General features: G+C 44.8%; 1 protein-coding gene across 10 annotated transcripts in view; it reads right to left on the minus strand.

Annotated features, from left to right (window-relative positions):
- The window catches only part of LOC147097627 (bromodomain-containing protein 4-like), a 205,547-nt gene that overhangs the window by 104,574 nt on the left and 78,378 nt on the right, over positions 1-22,595 (minus strand). For 7 of the 10 annotated variants that reach the window (XM_085971599.1, XM_085971602.1, XM_085971601.1 and 4 more), the window contains one exon: positions 11,946-12,264. The exons of 1 other annotated variant lie outside the window; for it this stretch is intronic. In XM_085971599.1, the coding sequence (XP_085827725.1) occupies positions 11,946-12,264 (319 nt within the window). Of the gene's footprint in view, positions 1-543; positions 574-2,450; positions 2,544-11,945; positions 12,265-22,595 lie in introns of those variants that run through there. 2 more of the 10 variants (XM_085971604.1, XM_085971603.1) reach the window with 2 other exon arrangements.

The following is a 22,595-nucleotide window of genomic DNA, read 5'->3' on the forward strand; positions in this document are numbered from 1 at the left end:
TGGACTTGCTCCATCTCTCTTGTGGCATTGCGCTGTTTAGTATTTTGCCCATGTCTTTTTATTTCTGTGTATAAGTTTATTTATAAATAAACAAAGCTCTGGCAATAAGTTGCCAGGGCTTTGACTATTGAAATATTTGTGTAAATGCTAGTTTTAAAAACTTTTCAAATTCTCTCTCTGTTCTTCTAGGTTAAAATCTTCTTGAATAGTCATGTTCAAACACCAGGAAGTTGGCGAAAGTGGGCAACAGTTTCTCTCATTAAATTTGTGCCCAGCAATCGCCCAAGTCTCGAACTCATTTCTGTACTTGGCTCTAGGGTTGTTTAGTTGGGAAGTACTGCAATAGTAGAAATGTTTGCAGGGAATAAAGCACGAGTGCACTTTGCGCGTGTTTTAAAGCTAACGTGCCTCTCGCGTCTCCCCCCCTCCACTCTGGCCCACCCAAAAGGATCGACACAAACCCTAGTTTGAGCTCATGACTATAAAATGTCTGTTCAACGTATCCGATGGTGAAACACAAACATCCACAGTATCAATACTCACTCGACATCCAGGCATGTTTAAGTCTTGCACTGACATACATATGCTTGTACGTGAAATGGTTTACACTTCAGTGATGTTACAAACGTGAGTGCTTGCCCGCTCAACTTCTTTTAGAACACTGAAATCCACAGAACAGAAAACGGCACCGGGGCTGTTATACTTCTTACTTATAAGACAGATCTTCAAATTCACTGGTAAAATAAACCTCTAATGTATCCTGAATGGTGTTGATAGCGCTACGGATGAAGTTGAAGGCAACCGAGGACGGTGTCTTGGTAGACTTGATGCTTAACATGTTCAACCAATGCAAAGCAGCAAACAATGAAGCCAGCAGAATGCTGAACTGGAGAGTATAACCATTAGAACGCGTTTTAAAGAAGGGCAAGCAACCGAAACGTTAACGTGTCTGTTCACTCCACAGATGCTGACTGGCCTGCTGTGGGTTTCCAGCATTTTCTGTTTATTACAGTAGAATACAAGTCAGAGGGAGTCACCAAGACATGGTGAAGACATTCAAGTGTTGGAGGCACAAGACTGATCTAATCTTCATTCGCCGCAGTGAAGCGCCTTATTTATCTATGTTAAGGACGCTGCAAGTAGCTGTTGAGCTACAAGACTGGAGAAGAGTGGGCTTTTCAGTTTTGAAAGCAGGCAGCTGAGAGGGGTATTAAACATATGTAAAAGTTAGCAACAGTATGGAAAAGGTAGATCCAGAAAATTATTTAAATTGAATTGCAAGGAAAAGGTGTTAGAGGCTCAAAGTAGGAGCGGCAAATTTAGAACCAATACAGGAAACTTCGCGACATCCGGCACCGACGTGATGCCGATCTATGAAAACTTCCGGACAGACCAGCGCTAATGTTGAAGGATACGGAGGTTTTCATCTCCGTATCTGACAACACTGTTGCTTAGCAACAGCTTGTAAACAGTCGGCCCTACCTTGGGAGCGTCTCTGTAGCTTAGCAACAGCTTCAGAGAGGCTTTCCAGAGACTGACTGTTTAAAAAAAAAATGCGAGAAGAAAAAAAACCTAACAAAACGGCTGCTGATTTCTGCCGTTAGATCGAGGTTTCCGGACATACAACTTCCGGATAAACCAAAGTTTCCTGTATTAGGAAGTTTTACTTGAGACTGCTCAACACATCTTGAATAATGTAGTGGAGAACAAAACTCTGGAACCATTTAAGAACTAATTACAAGCTGCAATGGGTGCTTATGTCTCGGTCACCAGGATTGGGCACAGTACTCGAGGAGTAGTCTGAGCAGAACGCAATACATTTCACTCATCATTTCCTCAGATGTCAATTCTACTGTAACAAACAAAAAAATGCTGGAAACACAGATCAGTCAGAATCTGTGGAGTGAACAGACAAGGAAACGTTTCAAGTGCAGAACCTTCTTCAAAAGTTGTATTCTAGATGGATGAACTAAGACAGGCCAAAAGACCCAGATAGCACCTTAATAGATATACCAGTTGTGCAACTGAATTCAATAAATCTGATCATTTGTGGGCTAGTATCAGAAAAATGGCCAGGAAACTTGCCGTTTGTCATTCTGTCTTTCGGATGAGACGTTAAACCGAGGCCCCGTCTGCCCTCTCAGGTGGCCATAAAAGGTCCCATGGAGTTCTCCCCGGTGTCCTGGCTAGTATTTATCCCTCAATCAACATCACTAAAAACAGATTATCTGGTCAAGATCACAGTGCTGTTTGTGGGAGCTTGCTGTGCGCAAATTGGCTGCTGCGTTTCCTACATTACAAGTGACTACACTTCAAAAAGTACTTCATTGGCTGTGAAGTGATTTGGGATGTCTGGTGGCCGTGAAAGGCGCTATATAAATGCAAGTCTTTTTCTTCTTTAAAAGCCAAAATGGTTCACTAATGTGCTTCATGGAAGGGAGCAGACTTACCTGGTCTGCCTACATGTCGCTCCAGTCCCACCCTACGTGGTTGACTCTTAATGCCCTCTGAAGTAGAATAGCAAGCCACTCAGTTGTAAACAACTATAAAGTTCAAAAATAAGGGAAAAAAATTGGACAGACTGATCAGGAGCAACCCAGGCACTGCATCAAAACAAGACTGGGGCAATCTCAGCCCAGTCAACCATGCAAAATTCTCCTCACTAACATCTGGGAATCGGTGCCCCAGTTAAAAGTACTGTCCCACAGACTAATCAAGCAACAGCCTGTACTCAATTATATCTATCATCCAGCATCCTAGGCTCTTCCATCATCATCCCTGGCCCTGTCATGTTCCACTGGCACAATATACCCACCCAAAGTGGGAGAACAGTTAGGTGGGAGTGGCCCAACCTGGACTCAACATTGACTCCAGACCCCATGAAATCTTAAAGGGCAAGGAAACCTCCTGCTCCACTCACAATTCCCCTTCAATTGATAAATCAGTACTCTTCCACGTTGATCACTAGGAAGAAGCTCCAAGGGGAGCAGTGGCACCGTATACACTGGGTGGGGACTTCAATGTCCAAACGTGTCTTGGTTGTACCACCAATTCTTAAACTGCCCAAGTCCCAACAAACATAGCTGACAGACTGGGCTTGTGACGAGGGTTGAGTGAACCTACGCGAGGAAATTACCTATTTGGCCTCATACTCCCCAATCTACTGGTCACAGACATAAGCTGGGTGGGCGTGTGTGCTGCGAGGAGGATGCCGAGAAACTCCAGGATGATTTGGACAGGTTGGGTGATTGGGCAGATGCAATATAATGTGGATAAATGCGAGGTTATCCACTTTGGTGGCAAAAACAGGACGACAGATAGATTGGGAGAAGGGAAAATGCAACGAGACCTGGGTGTCCTTGTGCACCAGTCGCTGAAGGTAAGCATGCAGGTGCAGCAGGCGATTAAGAAGGCAAATGGTATGTTGGCCTTTGTAGCGAGAGGGTTCGAGTACAGGAACAAGGATGTCTTGCTGCAGTTGTACAGGGCCTTGGTGAGACCACACCTTGAGTATTGTGTGCAGTTTTGGTCGGTCACCTTATCTGAGGAAGGATGTTCTTGCCATGGAGGGAGTGCAGCAAAGATTCACCAGACTGATACCTGGGATGGCAGGAATGGCGTATGAGGAGAGATTGGGTCGATTAGGCTTATATTCACTGGAGTTTAGAAGAATGAGAGGGGATCTCATTGAAACTTATAAAATTCTAACAGGACTGGACAGACTAGATGCAGGAAGGATGTTCCCGATGGCCGGGGAGTCCAGAACTAGGGGTCATAGTCTAAGGATAAGGGGTTAGCCATTTAGGACTGAGATGAGGAGGAATTTCTTCACCCAGAGAGTGGTGAACCTGTGGAATTCTCTACCACAGAAGGCAGTTGAGGCCAACTTATTAAATATATTCAAGAAGGAGTTAGATATATTTCTTAAGGCTAACGGGATCAAGGGATATGGGGAGAAGGCAGGGACAGGGTACTGAGTTTGGATGATTCGTCATGATCTCATTGACTGGCGGAGCAGGCTCGAGGGGCCGAATGGTCTACTCCTGCTCCTATCTTCTATGTTTCTATTCATATAAAAAGACTTACATTTATATAGCACCTTTCACAACCACTGGACATCTCAAAGCGCTTTACAATGAAGTGCTATTTGAAGTGAAGTCACTGTTGTAATGTGGGAAACGCGGCAGCCAATTTGTGCACAGCAAGGTCCCACAAACAGCAATGTGATAATGACCAGATCATCTGTCTGTGATGTTGGTTGGGGGATAAATATTGGCCAGGGGATAACTCCCCTGCTTTTCTTCAAAATAGTGCCGTGGGATCTTATACATCCACCCGAGAGCGCAGATGGGTCCTCGGTTTAACACCTCATCCAAAAGACGGCACCACTCCCTCAGCACTGCACTGGAGTGTCAGCCTAGCTTTGTGAGACAACAGCATTGGTAGGAGTGACCACCACACAGCCCTTGTGAAGACCACGGTCTAGTCTTCACACTGAGGACAGCTTCCATCGTGTCGTGTGGCACTATCACCATGCAAAGTGGGACAGACGAAAGACAGAACTAAGCCTAAAACTGGGCATCCATCGGGCATTGTGAGCCAGCAGAATCATATACTGTACCACCATAATATGTGACCAGGCACATCACACTCTCCTCTGGCACCATCAAGCCAGGAGACAAACTCTGGTTCAATGGGAAGTGCAGAAGGGTATGCCAGAAGCAGCACCAGGCATACCTTAGAATGAGTTACCAACATAGTGAAGCTACTACACAGGGCTACCTACACATTATGTCCAGCCAATATGGCACCAAGGAGCTCTGGCACAACCAATGTCAATGGGAGGCACACCTGACTAGGAATGATGGTTGCGGTCATCAGAGGTCAATCACTGCAGTCCCAGGACATCGCTGCAGGAGTTTCTCAAGGAAGCGCCCTTGGACCAACCATCTTCACCTGCTTCATCCATGACCTTGCATCCATCATGGGTTCAGGAATAGGGCCGTGAGCTGATAATACAACAGCATTCAACTACATTCACATCGGATAATAACGCAGCACATGCCAGCCTACAGAAGGACCTGAACATTAGCGCCTGGACTCAAGTGCCAGGTAACATTCATGCCACATTAAATACAAAGTCTTACCATCTCAAACAAGAGAAAGCCCTGCTATGCCCTCCTGACTTTGAACTGCACAACCATTGCCAAGTCTCTTACTATGAATATCTTGGGGTTCGCCACTCACCAGATGCTTAACTGGACCAGCCATTCAGCACCGTGGCTACAAGAGCAGGGCATAGGCAGGGGTAAGATAGCCAACCACCTGCTCAGGACAAGCAATGGGCAATGCATGCAGCCTCGCCCACACCCCAAGAACAAAAAATACCTCCGCCACAGCAGTCAGTAGGTGCACTGCCCAGTAGGAAACTAAGCTATACAATGCTGACGTGCAAGTTGTATCTGAACATTAGGTTCAGGGCTGTACCCGAGTCTGCACCTTCAGCAGAGAAGGGTTTAAAATGGGAAGTGAAAGGGTTTTATAAAAAAACTCCACTAAATGTGGTCTCACTAAAATCTGCCACAACATGCCCTCGGTTATAAAACCAGTTGGCTACTGCGTACACTGGCCATCAGATTTTCTCATCTACTCTGACTTGCCTAAACAACTTTGCTCAGATTTCACAGACAAGTCTCACATTGTTTTCAAATGCATTTAGTCAATGAGTCAGCTATTTGTATTCTTGCTTAGACAGAATACACAAACAGAAGACTTCAGGAAGGATCAGAGGGGAAGGAAAATACAGTCTGGCAATATATTTTTGCAATATACCCCAATTAACAATTTAAATGATCTCCGTAAGCACTGATGCGCTATGTTATCTTCATTGCTCCGCTCCAGAGACTTGAGCACATAATCCAGATCGACACTTCAGTGCAGTAATGAGTACTGCATTCAGAGGTGCTGCCTTTCAGACGCGATGTTAAAGCGAAGCCTTGCCTGCCCTCTCGGGTGGGCATATAAAGATCTCATGGCATGATTCAAAGAGAAGCAGGGGAGTTCTCCTGGTGTCCATTTATCCCTCAATTGCAACCACCAAAACCAGACTGATTGAGCAGTCACCTCACTGCAGTTTGTGGGGCCTTGCTGCATGCAAATTGGCTGCTGTGCTTCCCTACAAAACAATGATTACACTTCAAAAATAAGTCATTAGCTGTAAAGCGCTTTGGAACTTCCTGCGGATGTGAAAGGTGCTAAATAAATTAAAGTTCTTTCTTTGCTTAATTCAAAATACTGGATATCTTTTTTTTTGTGCAAATAAGACTTTGAATCATTAGGAGTGGACTATGACAGGATTAAAAAATTCAGACTTGACATGTTAATTTGTCTCAATATATCACGACTATAAATATTCCCCAAAGATTCAGGAGTGAAGTGTAAATCATCCAAATTATTAAGAGCTTGTAAAAATTCAGTTTATTCCACTAAAAGTCAAAGTTGCACAAGACTACCGAATTCAAGAAACAGGCCTGAGCCAGTTCACCCACTTGGCTTTTCTTCCGACAGTGCTGAGTAGCAGAGTGTTAATGCACCTAGCATGTTTCGTAAGACTTGGCACAAGAATGCAGTTTACTTGATTTGTGTCAGCAATCCAAACAGACTTCAAACTGCCCAGTGTTTGCACTCACCCCGAAGCTAGGCCTGTGTTGGAAAGCATCCAATTGTCATACAAGCCCTTTTGAGTACAACGCAAGTGTCGGCTTGGACAGCTTACGGAAATCCAGTAACTGTTTTGAAGAGGAAGGATTAAGTCTGAACCAAATGCTTGAAACTTTTGCAGGAATCTTAAATTGAGTTGTCAATGGAACGAACAATTTGTATTTCTGCTCGATAAGTTTGAATTGGACTACGAGGCCGATGCATCCCGATCTCCCCACAAAACTACCCTATTCCAGAAAGTAACAAAATGAAACGCGTCCTTAGAACAATAAAGTACCAAAAAAGCTGTGGGTTGAAACAGGTAATTTCTGGACAAGATTTTCTCTAAATATACTGCAAGGTAAATTCACGGCTAACCAGTTCCCCCCCCCCCAAACCAGTCTTTTGTCACTCCCTGTACTAGTTATAAATCGCTTTTTCTAAAATTAGCCCTCTGGACTATTTACTAATTTCATCTGCAACTGACCGTTTTCTTTTCTGCCTTAATATGCAAGAACAGGTGGAACTTGAATCCACTTCAATTCTACACAGTTGCTGCAGGGACTTTTTTTTTAAAGAAAATTTACACAAGGATTTCAATGCTTGCAAAGAAATTAAATGAAGCAGTGAATGGTAAAAGTATGATCACGTCTACAACAGCAACCTGGAGATGCACCTTAATCTAGTACAGTGCTACAATTAGCATGTAGAATTAGATGGATTCTGCAATAGAAATAGACAATAAAGTCCAGATCATCTTTAGTGGTGTCTGGCTGTGTGGCGATACGGCTTTACTTCCCTGCGTGAACTCAATTTGCCTCCCAAAGGCTATTGAAGCAGGAAATTGCAATTCACTCCACCACATGTTAGCTTTACAAGGGAGTGAAAACGGTTTCTCTAGATTACAGTGTGCTAGAAGAATCATTTTACACAGCAACTTGAATGCCAGGGTTTTTAAACATCAATTCAAGTAATTGGACACAAATGTACAATCCCTTGTATACTGCCAGGTGCAGTTCCGTAACATTGATGATAACCAGCCCCCAGGTAAAAGCTATCCTGTTGATGCTGTAAATTAGCCAGAGCCACAAACAGACCGCAATGCTAAACAGAAGAGTTTTGAAACACATTGCTTTAATACTCGTACTTTCAGCCAGTGTTAACTTGGCTCAGTTGGTAGCACTCTCGAGTCAGGAGGTCACGGGGTTCAGGCCCCACTTGAGCTGACGCTTTAGTGCAATATACTGAGACAGCACTGCATTGTCGGAGGCGACGTCTTTTGAAGAAGACATTAAACAAACAGGTCCTGCCATCTTGTTCAGCTGGATACAAAATAACAGCGCCGTATTCAACGAGAAACAGAGAAGTTCTCGGTGCCCTGGCCAACATTCATCCCCACCACCACCACCAGCGCTAGTCAGCTGGTCCTTTATCGCGTGTTTCTGGGGCCTTGCTGTGTGAAAATTGGCTGCCATGTTTCCGCGTTACAATAATGACTACACTTCAAAAGTTATTATTAATTAATCAGCTATGAAGCACTCCAGAACCTCCTATGGACTCGGAAGTCACAAAATAAATCCACGTTCTTACTAAAGCCGCTTTTTTGTTCAAATCAGAACTGGAATCATATTCGATACAAAACTGCAACCCTGGATTGTAAAAAAAATAGGGAAAAGCACAATACGAAAAATATTGAGCGGCACCAGCATCACAAATGCATCACTTGTCATAACATAATTTCAAGTTTCGCAACATCACCATAAAAATTTCTGTGCCACCTTTACTAAAAATTCGAAGCTAGACGTTTCCAATCTGTGAAGTACTGCACTAACAAAAAATAGCTTCTAATTGATTTCAGGCGTCACTTTTCAACAATAGTATTACCTAAAAAAAAAACCCACAAAAGCTAGTCTGACCTGAAGACCAAGAACTAGCTTCTAAATGACCACTAGCCAGTGCAGCAATTAGATCCTGTGGTCTTAAAGTGACATACCAACACCTGGGCAGCAGAATACAAGAATGTGTTGGAGAATATAATGCTATTATAAATCAGCATATCCTCCAACTTACTGTCAGCAGCTCCAAATATGTCTACCTGCTTCCTGTTGTCAGAATGTAGTCACACTATATGATATTCAGCAGCGCATGCAAGGTAACATCTCAAGTCACACTTGCTTCTAGTAATGGGTAACATGAACACCTACAATCCAGTCTTCCTATCACTGTGGCACACGTTTCCCCAGGCCACTGGCCATTCTCTCCCCCTCAGGCCTTCGGGTAAGTTTTACTTGGCTGCCGACCCCACTCCCAAGACTTCCTGTGCCTGCTGTCTCCCTCCACCAGACCCACAGTTCCTATTCAGTGTCTTAATCTCTGCTTTAGCCGCCAAACCCATGACCGGCCAAGCTCAAACTTTTTAATAGGGTGCCATGCTGTGCTCGCCCCATTTCCATCTGGCTGATCGTCACCACCACTGCTGGCGTGACCAAACCTGCAAGCTCCCAACCCTGCTCAGTATCTTGGTGGTTTTATAAACAGACTAATGCCAGCACGCCATGCAGCCAGATTAAGGAACAGCAGAGCTCTACCGTAAAAGCACAGGAGGACTTTACACACCAGAGGGCTGAAAAAAAGTGCGACGCAAGAACACACGCGTACAGCTAGTTTGGAAGAGAGATTGCAAACAGCATGCGCAGGAGGCGAACACAAGCCTCAACACGCTGACAACTGTGCGACAGGAGGAGGCCGATTGAACAAAATGAGCTTGAAAGATCCGACGGTCACGTAGGACGAATGGGTCAGAGGTAAATACAAGCAGGCTTGAAAAATGTTGAAAATAAGGCCTTTATAACAACTTGCATTTATACAAGCGCCTTTAACATCATAAAACGTCCCAAGACACTTCCCAGGAGCCTAATCAGATATATTGACACGGAGCCAAAGGAGGAGCCATTAGGTAGCCAAAAGCTTGGTCAGAGGCAGATTTTAAGAAGCACCTTAATGGAAGGAGAGCGGGGTGGACTCGCAGGGGTGACAAACAGCATTTCACAGGATATAAATATGAAATGTACAGGAAGCGTACGCTATACACAAATCTTTTAATTATATGTTTGACAAAAGGCAATTTTGTTTTGTATCTGCGGCTTTCTTGGGTGGCAAACCTCTGCTCTTCAAAACATAGAGCCAAATAAATCTAGCTGGTTATAGTGGGCCCAGAAGCGTTTATGGTTTGCACTGCAGAGCAACAGATTAAGAAATCATTTAGCTTTTATTTGTTGTTTGAACGTAGGCAATGTTGGAAGTGTTGTATTTATTGCTCATCCCCAGTTGCCCTAGAGCATTAAGAGTCAACCACTTGGGTGGAAAAGTGTTGCCAATACTTGTATATTCAGGATATGTTTGAGTCGGTCGAGAGCAGCATCTTAGACCAAGTATGTCACACCTGTGCCTAGACGGCACACACCATTCACTCTTGGGTCTCACCACTATCTTCTGCATTTGAAAAAGGTGTCTGTTCATCAACTGGAAACTTTGTTGCTAAAATTACATCGTCGCAAATCCTCTCTCCTCCTTCCACCACCCCCCACCAATTTGCAAGCAAACTGTTGCGAGCTTTCTCTCTCCGATGTGCGAGCAACTGGGCATAGTACAAAATTATTCATCCAACGTGCTCTCTCGCTTTGCATTTCATTGCTATTTGCAGCTAAGGTATGAGCCACGTGGTGAATCACAAGATTAACTTGAATCCCATCAACGCGCTGTAGCAAACGCTGCCCGCCCATCCCAGATAATCACCGCCTATCTTAACAGCCACTCCTGGCTTTAGAAATGTGCCTTAATAGAAGACAGACAATTTCTGTGGGTTCCCACAATGGGTTAATGTTTATACAGTTGGATGAGCTATATCAACTAGGAATGAAGAAATTTGCCTTTATGTTGCACTTTTCATGTCCGCAGGCTATTAAATTACTTTTGAAGTGCAGTCACTATTGTTATGTAAGCAAACATGGCAGTCAACGCTGACTCAACATAGTCCCACAAACAGCGATGAAGCTAAATGACCAGTTAACATGTGGGTGGGCATTGATCGAAGAACACTGGGGAAAACTCCCTCACAGTTCTCTGAATTGTGCTATGCAATCTTTTACATCTACCTGACCAGGTTTAACATCTCAACTGAAGACGGCATCTCCAGCAATGCAACACTCCCTCGGTACTGCACTGGAGTTAGCCCAAGTACCAGAGTGAAGCTCGAACCCATGACCTTCTGCTGCAGAAGTGGGTGTTACCACTGAGCCAGATGGACACCGACTACAGTCGGTTTGATCACAGTCTGTGCCGATTTAACTGGTCTCAATTACAGCAGTGGGACCATTGCAATTAGCCTCAGAAATCCCTGGTTAAGGGGTGTTAATACAGCGCAGGGTTCCAATATTTGCTCACAATTCAGTGACCACTGCGGAATGTGGATTTCACGTGAAGACACGATTCGGTGCACCTGCGATGCCCCCTCCCCACCCCACCGATTCGTGGTCTAGCTATAGCAAAGCTCACACATGAAAAATGGCTAGTTGGGCGAGGTGCCAAAGTGTAGCCGGAGTATTATAACTCAGCAAATCACTTACTGACCCAGAGAAAAGCCATCTCCAGAAGAAGATTAATCGGGGTCAGTTTAAGCACTATTTCTATAAAACATCAAAAATTTTAATTGCACTTTGATCCTCTCCAGAGGAGACCAGACGAACCCAGCGGGCAAGCCTCTGCTGGTGTCAATCTTGAACCAATTGCAATGAAATTTGTCAAAGTCACCTGGGGAAACTCTCCCTGTAGTGAAGCAGCTGGCATCTACTTGCCGTCTTCTGACGACAGCAGCAGTGTCAGAAAATCGTGGGTGCAAGTCCACATTTTGCCTGCTCTGCCACTGTGGAAAGGCACTGAACAGACACTAGGTACTTTTCTGCAAGGCAGGAAGGGGGGAGGGGGGGTGGGGGTTGAGGGGAAATTGACGGCAGGATAGTTCCAAGTCACTTTTGCTCACTTTGCAAGAGGGAAGCCTGGAAGCAGAGAACATGCAAGAGTGATGGAGATCAGAGGGGACGGGGTGCAAAAAACACACATTTCAGTATAAATGTTAATTTCCTCTGCTGAGGTAACTTAGAATTTTTAATTTTTTTTTTTTTAAAGTAACATTCACTGGTTAAAATAAAAACGAAATGGTTCACTAGAAAGGAAAGCCGGCAACTTACAGGCAGGTTTAGTTTCGTAGCATCCACAGGCTGTTGGAAAGGCCAAGCAAACTGGTGTTTCCATATCGTCTTCAGGAGCACTTTTGACAGAAACTGCAGCTGGTTCGTCAGCCGTTTGGATCGGTTGGGGTTGGACGTTTCAGGAGGGGGAGGGTTACCGACAGCATTACTTGGTTGTTGGGGTTGAGCTTGTGACTGTGTCGAAGACATTTGTGTGCTTTCTAGGCCATCCCCCATCGCTGGTAATTTTCTTAGTCTCTTCCCTGGGCCACTCTCACTCGACATACCATTGATCCCATTGTAGACCTCACCTGGTAGCCTGTAATGAGAAGAGTGGAATTAGAGACTTTAAACTCCATGTAGCAGCTTGTATATTTAATACCCAAGGCAAACCTTTAATGAACCCTGATGCAGTTGACCTAGATAGTGCTATTAATGAATTAACCACCTAATAAGGACACCAGGAACCCAGACACATTTCCAGGGAATTTAGTCCCACAGTAATTGTGCTTTTATGCTTCAGGATCCAAAAATGCAAAGTACCCGGAGTGTGACTCAAATGCCCTGCTCTCATGCATAAAAAAGTAGTCGTACTCCGTGCAGACAGGCTGCAAACTTAATCTCAGCGTTCTGTCCTGCACATATGCTGCCTGTAACTAACTGTGCGCGCACACTGGCCATAGTAGTCATGACATTAGCAACACGTGAAATCCCGCCCGCTCCCCCAAGATTGCCCAGGAATTCCTTCTTCATCTCGTCACGAGCGATGCACCCAATCTGGATCAGGACTTTTACTCCAACACTGAAACAGTGAGGAAGACCCAGTTTTTTTTTAAAAATCTGCAGCTGTTGGCCTCCGCCTTTACAGGTTGCCGCTGCTGCACAGAACCGACGAAATGGGAGCTGCCGGCATTCGATAAATACAAAAGAAGCCTAAATCGTCCTGGGTCAAACATTTATCGTACATTTGATTATTTATGGATAAAGCTACCAGCCCTAATTTAAAAAAATTACGTTCTTACTTTATGAACAATCCAAATATGCAGTCATGCACACAAATTAATTTTTAAGCATGTTGTTCATGATTATTTAACTTAAAAAAATTCCAAATTTTCCAATCATTTTCTTCCCAAACTGTACTGAAGAGCATGTTCAGCTCAGCCCTAGTAATAAAGTTGTGTTATTGGCTAAAACACCATTTCCTGCTGACTGGAACTACTATGTTGAAGATGGAGAAGACTCAGTTGGTATGATTATGCCACGGTTCCACCCTACAAGACTGCAGAAAAGCTCATAAGCATCGGTCCTTTCACAAGCCAGGCAAAACTGGCTCTCCTGTAGAGCTGGAACTGTGCCATGGATTCCCAATGTATAACTTACTATATTTAAGACTTGTATTGTTCCCTTCACCAATTAATACTTTGAACAGGTGGCCCAGAGATGCAGCACGTCAGTGAACCAATGTGAAAATTAGAGCTCTAACACGCCACAGGGCACGTTCCTGGTACCAGCTGGGCCATTAAGCAAAAGTGGGAAATAAGAAAATGAAAGAAAGTCAATCTACAACAACAGCCTGCATTTTTATAGCACCTTTGACATAGTAAAACGTTCCAAGACACTTTACAGGAGAGTTAGCAGGCAAAATTTGACAGATTAGGACGTAACCAAAAACTTCATCAAAGAGGTAGTTTTTTTTAAGCAGCTTCTTAAAGGAGGAGAGGGGGGTAGAGGCGGAGAGGTTTAGGGAGAGAAGTCCAGAGCTTAGGGACTATGCAGCTGAAGGCCAATGGTAGAACAAAGGAAATCGGGGATGTGCAAGAGGCCAGAATTAGAGGAGCGCAGAGACCTCGGAGGAGCGTAGGGATGGAGGAGATTACAGCGATGTACTTTCTTGTAGCTGAATACAGTAATACCAGATAACTTGATAACCCCCTAAAACAAGAATAGCATTTGGTAAAAAGGAGGGGGCTGAAGGAGGTCTGCTCTCCTTCCCCCAAAGAGAAGCAGACACATTTTTAATTAGCTCTTTACTGAACAACTGAAAACACGTGTCTGTGCACAGGCATGCACACACCACACTGAAGGAGCATCGAACCAGTAGTGGTATGTATATAAAGATACACAGGCTGATGGAACAATTTAACAGTTGGCATTTTCACGCCACTCACGGAATAGGGATTTTAGATGACAAAATGGAGCCACCAGTACAAGAGTAATGAGTTGCAATGCTGTGCATTAATTATGGTTTTATGAAAGTTATATATCTTTTATACATCTAGACAAATTTGACAGTACAGTGGAGCAATATATTGACATGCAGTTCCGATATTCTCCTCTCTTCTCATGTACTTCCTTCTCATAAGATGTTTTACACTGTGGAAGTGTACATGGGTCTCCCTTGCTTGACTACATTACACAGTGTAACCCAGCCCTTTCAGGAACTGACAATAGAATCACAGGCCCATGAAAATGACGATCGATGATTCTCCCATCAGGATAAGGGACCGTCTTTTTGCTGCATAAACCCAGGTGGGGAGAAACAAGGGTGGGCACTGGAAAAGATTTGGTGCTGCATGTTTGCTCTTTAGATCGAGAACAGTCAAGTGTAAAAGCGGGAATATCGGGCAGACATCACTCACCCGAAAACAGGAAGAGCACCACTAGAAGTATAAAGAGCGAGTAGCTGCGAAGAGCCAAGTCCATACCTCACCTTACCAGTCACGGGAAGAACAACCCAAGAGACAAAACGAGGAAAATTTGAAGAAACAAATGAAAGTTTGATGTGCCAATTCCTCACTGTCCAACTTTTTAAAAACAGTTTTGCTCACTTAGCCATGTACAGGAAACTTTCGATTTACCGGCACCTAAATCTCGGTTAACCGGCAAAATTCAGGAGTAGTTTTTACTTCATATAGTACTTGCGTTCCTCTCACTGTTGCTGTGCAAGGGTGTGGCTGCAGCTGTTGCTGTTGCTAAGCTACAGAGATGCTTGGAACTTGTGGCCATTGTTCTACACTTGTTGCTAATCAACAGGGTTTGTTGCTTTATACGGAGCTCTCAGCTCAGTATCTTTTACTATAGCGTTCGGTTATCCGGAATTTTTGATGAACCGGCACCACGTCGGGCCTGTCCGTGCCGGATAAAAAAGTTTCCTGTAACTTCTGAAATTTAACAGTTAGCATAGATAAATGAAAGTTTGGGTGAACCAGACAACAAGCATTTATATAGCGCCTTTAACATAATAAAAACATCCCACCGCGCTTCACAAGACAAAATATTAGAAAAGCTTGGTCAGAGTTATGTTTTAAGGAGCGACAAAGGAAGTGGGAGAGGTAGAGAGGCAGAAAGGTTTAGGGAGGGAGTTCCAGAGCTTAGAGCCTAGGCAGCTGAAGGCACGGCCGCCAATGATGAAGCGATGAAAATTGGGGATGTGCAAGAGGCCAAAATTGGAGGAGCGCAGAGATCCGAGGGTTGTAGGGCTAGAAGGAGTTAGAAATAGGGAGGGGTGGTGCAGTGAGAAAATGAGAATTTTAAAATCGAGGTGTTGCTAGACCAGGAGCTAATGTAGGTCAACAAGCACAGGATAAGTTCAAGTTTACAGAGGGTGCAAGGTGGGAGACCAGCCAGGACAGCGTTGGAATAGTCGAGTCTGATGGTAACAAAGACATGAGAATGAAGGTTTCAGCAGGTGAGCCAAAGCGGGGCAGAGGCAAGCGATATTAGAGGTGGACGTGGTGAAGATGATGATATGGGGTTGGAATCTCAGCTCAGGGTCAAATATGACACTGAGGTTGTGAACAGTCCAGTTCAGCCTAAAATAGTGGCCAGGAAGGGTGATGGAGTCAGGTGGTGACTTTAGGGTAAGAGGCTAGCTTTAATATTTTGAGAAGTCTTAGAGGAAAAAAAAAGACATGACTAATGGTATTCCATAGGACACGGTCTATGCAAAGGAATCATAGAAATTTACAGCACAGGAGGCGGCCATTCGGCCCATCGTGTCCGTGCCGGCTGACAAAGAGCTCTCCAGCCTAATCCCACTCGCCAGCTCTTGGTCCGTAGCCCTGTAGGTTACGTCACTTCAAGTGCATATCCAAGTACTTTTTAAATGTGATGAGGGTTTCTGTCTCTCCCACCCTTTCAGGCAGAGAGTTCCAGACCCTCACCACCCTCTGGGTGAAAAAATTTCTCCTCAAATCCCCTCTAATTCTTCTACCAATTACTTTAAATCTAGGCCCCCTGGTTATCAACCCCTCTGCTAAGGAAAATAGGTCCTTCCTATCCACTCTATCTAGGCCCCACATAATTTTATACACTTCAATTAGGCACCCCCTCAGCCTCCGCTGTTCCAAAGAAAACAACCCCAGCCTCTCCAATCTTTCCTCATAGCTAAAATTCCCCAGCCCAGGCAACATCCTCGTAAATCTCCTCTGCACCCTCTCTAGTGCAATCACATCCTTCCTGTAATGTGGTGACTAGAACTGTACGCAGTATTCTAGCTGTGGCCTAACTAGTGTTTTATACAGTTCAAGCATAACCTCCCTGCTCTTATATTCTGCGCCTCGGCTAATAAAGGCAAGTATCCCGAATGCCTTCTTAACCACCTTATCTACCTGTCCTGCTACCTTCAGGGATCTGTGGACATGCACTCCAAGGTCCCTCTGATCCTCTGCACCTCTGTCCTACCATTTATTGTGTACAGGAAACTTTGGTTTATCCGGAGGTTGTATGTCCGGAAACCTCGATCCACCAGCAGAAATCAGGAGCCGTTTCGTTAGGTTTTTTTTCTTCTCGTGGCTTGTTTTTTTTCTTCTCGTGGCTTTTTTTCCCCCCCAACAGTCAGGCTCTGCAAAGTCTCTCTGAAGCTGTTGCTAAGCTACAGAGACGCTTCCAAGGTACGGCCGACTGTTTAGAAGCTGTTGCTAAGCAACAGTGTTTGTTGCCAGATACGGAGCTGCAAATCTCCGTATGCTTCAACATTAGCGCTGGTTTGACCGGCAGTTTTGATAGATCGGCAACAGCACGGTCCCGTCAGTGCCGGATAGCACAAAGTTTCCTGTATTTCCTTGCCTTGTTAGCCCTCCCCAAATGCATTACCTCACACTTCTCCAGATCGAATTCCATTTCCCACTGCTCTGCCCACCTGACCGGTCCATTGATATCTTCCTGCAGTCTACAGCTTTCTTCATCAACCACATGGCTAATTTTTATATCATCTACAAACTTCTTAATTATACTTTCTACATTCAAGTCCAAATCATTGATATATACCACAAAAAGCAAAGGACCCAGTACTGAGCCCTGCGGAACCCCAATTGAAACAGCCTTCCAGTCACAAAAACACCCTTCGACCATTACCCTTTGTTTCCTGCCTCTGGGCCAACTTGCCACTTTGCCTTGGATCCCATGAGCTTTTATTTTCGTGATCAGTCTGTCACGTGGGACCTTATCAAAAGCCTTGCTAAGGTCCATATACACGACATCAAACACACTACCCTCATCGACCCCCCTTGTTACCACCTCAAAAACTTCAATCCCTTAACAAATCCACGCTGACTGTCCCTGATTAATCCGTGTCTTTCTAAATGAAGATATATCCTGTCCCTCAGAAACAAGGCAGCTAACTTAGTCTAGAGTGCGGACTCATCTATCGATCCAGTGACTGGACATCTATTTCCTCCTTACAGGTAATGTTGTTACAGCTGTTTAATAGTATTATCAAGATATTCAGTTATTCAAAACTCGAAATGAAGTTTGACCCCAGGCTAAAACAGTACAGCAAGTCTGACTTGAAGTGGCATCCTCCAGAGAACAAGAAAGAATGGTTAGGAAGCAATTGGAATAAAATAGCGCTCCCAAGGGGCTGTACCTTAAGAATCAGTACGATAGTGGGATTGGGGGTGGTGGAGAGAAAGAGTGGAAAGAGAGACAAAACAAGATTGCTTGCAACTATGAGATTTCAAAATATTATACAGCTCTTCTAAAACAGATTGCAGCAGACTAGTATGACAGAATCTTAAAATAAACTATAAGCCAGATGGATTTGGGCAATTCCTGTTCGGCCCTTCTAGCCGGAGTGTGAAGCAAACTGTTGTTCAGGATGGCAGTGGATTGCAGCTCAAATATTTGGGGAATCTGCAGTCCCATATTAACAACCATGCATCGTATTAGGTTTCCAAGAAAGAGTCGTCATCAAACTACACAAGCAAGGGACTTGAGTCTTGCATACTACTGTAGTTCAAAAAACATTAAATTCCAGTTCACCAGTGCCCTTACAATATGCTATGGATGGAGGCATTAGCAGGTGCTATTAGTAAACCAATAAATCTTGTAAGGGTATCAGACAAATCCTGAACACGCTCACAATTCAAAGAACAACCTGGTAATTTACATTCTGCATCAAGGAACCTACTCGATGCCTGAATTTGGCTGCCTAGAGTAGTCTTATCAGTCCAAATTATAACTACACTACCAACCCACTGTTAGGATACATGTTAGCTATACTGCAAGAATGAGTTAACTTCTCGCCAAAGTCATCAAAGAGGACGTCGGAGTAGTCATGAACTAACATTTCCTTATTAACACACTTATAATACAACTAACATCTTATTAAACAGCAAGCTTATGCAAGGTAATTGGACAGATATTAACTGATGTAATATGCAATTATAATGGCAGTTCGGGTGTCTCAGTACCTTAGCATTAGCTGGGCTGTACATTACAAACTGAATGTGCTCAATGTCCGACACTGAAAATCAGCACGGTTAGTTTAGAACAGCAAGTCTATCAGATATAAAGGAAGACTTGTATTTATACAGCGCCTTTCACAGCCTCAGGATGTCCCAAAGTACGTTACAGCCAATTAAGTACTTTTAAATTGTAGTCACTGATCTAATATAGGATTTTACGGTCTAGTTGGCACAGCTTATTGCTGATAAGCTCACAGCTTTAGCAATGATTTCCGGATCTTATACAACCTCACCCTTCTGAGTTGGTGGTCTTGCCCTGCCCTTGGATGCCTGGTTCCATCTCCAGATCTGCTTGATGACTCAGTTTATCATCATAATCTGGCCTTGTTCTGGTGTCTGTTCTCCCTTGGTAGCACTAAAGCTGCTTCTGTTTTCAGAACCTTAATTTAGTGATTCACTTGTAGGTTAAACTCGTCTCTCTACCACCAGCTAGGACAATTCTTAAAAGTCTTGCTGAAGTCCTATAATCTCCAGCTTCTCCCCCTTTGTCGTGTGAAATACGTGTCTAAATCTCAACATAAACACCTTCGATATCATTTCAACCAATCTGTCTGATACACCCCATGACAAGGATTCCCCTTATGTGGTAACAATACCTTAGAGAGGCACATTGCCAAACGATTTATAATGAGCATTTTTTTTTTTTTTTTTTTTTTTTTTAAATGGCAACCCAGATCTGCCCAATAGTTCTGAAACGTGTTACTTCAGCTAGAAGTAATAGTGGTAGGACAATTAAGATAAGCAGTAGGTTACTTCCAGGTTCAGCAAAGTGATGGAAGGTGTCATCGACAGTGCTACCAAGCGGCACTTACTCACCAATAGCCTGCTCACTGATGCCCAGTTTGGGTTCCACCAAGACCACTCGGCTCCCGACCTCATTACAGCCTTGGTCCAAACATGGACAAAGGAGCTGAATTCCAGAAGTGAGGGGAGAGTGACTGCCAGCATTTGACCGTGTGTGGCATCAAGGAGCCCGAGTAAAACTGAAGTCAGTGGGAATCGGGGGGGGAAACACTCCACTGGCTGGAGTCATACTTAGCTCAAAGGAAGATGGTTGTGGTGGTTGAAGGTCAATCATCACAGCCCCAGGACATCGCTGCAGGAGTTCCTCAGGACAGTGTTTTAGGCCCAATCACCTTCAGCTGCTTCATCAATGACCTTCCCTCCAACATAAAGTCAGAAATGTGGATGTTCGCTGATGACTGCACAGTGTTCAGCGCCATTCACAACTCCTCAGATAATGAAGCAGTCCATGCCCGCATGCAACAAGACCTGGATGACATTCAGACTTGGGCTGATAAGTGGCAGGTAACATTCGCGCCACAGATGTGCCAGGCAATGACTATCTCCAACAAGCGAGAGTCTAACCACCTCCCCTTGACATTCAAGGGCATCACCATCGCTGAATCCCCCACGATCAGCATCCTGGGGGGGTCACCATTGACCAGAAACGTAAGTGGACCAGCCACATAAATACTGTGGCAACAAGAGGTCAGAGGCTAGGTACACTGCGGCAAGTGTCTCACCTCCAGACTCCCCAAAGCCTTTCCATCTACAAGGCACAAGTAAGGAGTGCGCCTGGATGAGTGCAGCTCCAATAACACTCAAGAAGCTCGACACCATCCAGGACAAAGCAGCCCCCTTGATTGGTGTTGGGTCCGTGGTTCAGTGGATAAGTAATCACATGGATGCTGTACATTAACAAATAACAGGTCTTTACGGGAGGAGGGTAATCTCTAGACTGGGGTACAGAGGCATGCGCAAAGCTTATATACCGGTGTGGTCACTGCCGGTACTACAGTATACAGGAGCTGTAAAAAGTAGTTCTGACTTAAAGGCACATACACTACAATTCCTCCCCTTTTAGATTAATAACCCCCTTAATATTCAAATAACAATTACATTTTTACATGTACATTAAATAACAAAAGTCCATTTATAGATTCAGTCTTTGGGGCGGCTTCCTGACCCTTTCGGGATAGTGCCTTTCCAGAGGTTCTTGTTCTTGGTGCAGGGGCGATTCTGACCCCTTTTCATCGGGTAGTTCGTCGGGTTCCACTGCTACTGGGTCTGAAGTAGATGCTACCGGTATGTCGGGTTCATCCCCAGGTACTCGAGACATGGGGTTGACGCGTTCCTGTGACGCGAAGATCTGACCGACGTGGCGTCTCACAATGTTCTCCCCGACATCCACTGTGTACATTAATGGCCCCTGCCTTGTACATATCGTTCCGGGTTGCCACTTCTCTGTTCAATAGTCACGGGCCAAGACTGGTTGCCCTACATTGAAGCTCCTTGTCGGCTTCTCATTGATGTGCTGGAATTGTTTGTCCTCAACATTTCTTCGCACATTTGGTCTGAGCAAGACCAGACGAGATCTCAACCTTCGGTTAAAGAACATCATGGCCGGGGTCTGGTTGGTAACTGCATGTGTCGCGTTTCGGTAGGCTAATAAGAAATTGTCCATCTTATGCTGTAGTGGAATTTCCTCGTCGCACATGGCCTTTATCGCCTTCTTAAAGGTTTGTACGAACCTCTCAGCCAATCCATTGGTGGCTGGATGATACGGGGCGGATGTGTAATGCCTTACCCCATTCCTTTTCATGAATTTTTGGAACTCGTCGGACACAAACTGTGGTCCATTATCAGAGCAGATCTGCTCTAGCAAACTGTTTCTGGCAAATATGGTCCGTAGGACTGCAATCGTTTTCTCTGTAGTGGTTGAAGACATCTTTATCACCTCAGGCCACTTTGAATGAGCATCCACTGCTATTAAGAACATTGAGTCCATGAATGGACCAGCGAAATCAATGTGCACCCGTTGCCATGCAGAGGAGGGCCACTCCCATGGGTGTAGAGGGGCATGTGGTGGTGCATTTTGGACCTTCTGGCATCCTAAGCAGCTCTTAGTTAGGTCTTCGATTTGTTGATCAATTCCCGGCACACCACACATAAGCCCTAGCAAGGCTTTTCATTTTCACTCCCCCCAGATGACCTTCATGTAGCTCAATTAGCACTCTCTCCCTTAACTTGGGTGGAATCACCACTCTGGATCCACACATCACTGTCCCCTGGCATACTGACAGCTGTTCTCTTCTGGATGAGAATGCTGGCAACAGTGAGTCGCCATGTGTTGGCCATCCCCTCACCGTCAATTCATATACCCGTGACAGCGTCGGATCATTGCGGGTCTCCTTCTCTATATCCGCGTTTGTTACTGGCAATCGTTCAATTATCGACGAATAAAATATCTCGATAGGGTCCACTGCTGGTGCTTCCTCCACAGTAGGCAGTGGCAGGCGCGATAGCCCATCAGCGTTCCCATGGTGTTTCGTGCCTTTATATTCTATTTCATATTGATTCGCCCCTAGAAACAGGGACCATCTTTGTAACTGCTGTGCAGTCATTACTGGCACGCCCTTCTTAGGATTAAAGATGGAGACAAGTGGTTGGTGGTCAGTCAGCAAGGTGAACTTCTGCCCATGCAGATAGTGGTTGAATTTTTTTACTCCCCATACTAGGCTGAGGGCCTCCCTGTCAATCTGGGCGTAGTTCCGCTCGGCTGAGGTTAGTGACCGAGACGCAAAGGCTACTGGCCTCTCCAACCCGTCTGGGAATTTGTGCGACAGCACCGCTCCAATGCCGTAGGGTGATGCATCACATGCCAAACGAATTGGTAGTGCTGGGTTGAAATGGGCCAACACCTCTTTTGATGCGATCAATTCTTTACACTTCTGGAAAGCTCGTCTACGTTCGTCATCCCACTTCCATGGTACCCGTTTGCAGTAGGGGGTTCAGCGGGTGTAATACCGTAGACAAATTTGGTAAGAACTTGTGGTAATAGTTTACCAGCCCAAGGAACGACCTCAGTTGTGACACATTTTCCGGTGCTGGAGCCTTGACT

The sequence above is a fragment of the Somniosus microcephalus genome, chromosome 31 (assembly GCF_052327205.1).
Source record: "Somniosus microcephalus isolate GS21.2 chromosome 31, FLI_Smic_1.0, whole genome shotgun sequence".
In the NCBI taxonomy this organism is placed as follows: domain Eukaryota; kingdom Metazoa; phylum Chordata; class Chondrichthyes; order Squaliformes; family Somniosidae; genus Somniosus; species Somniosus microcephalus.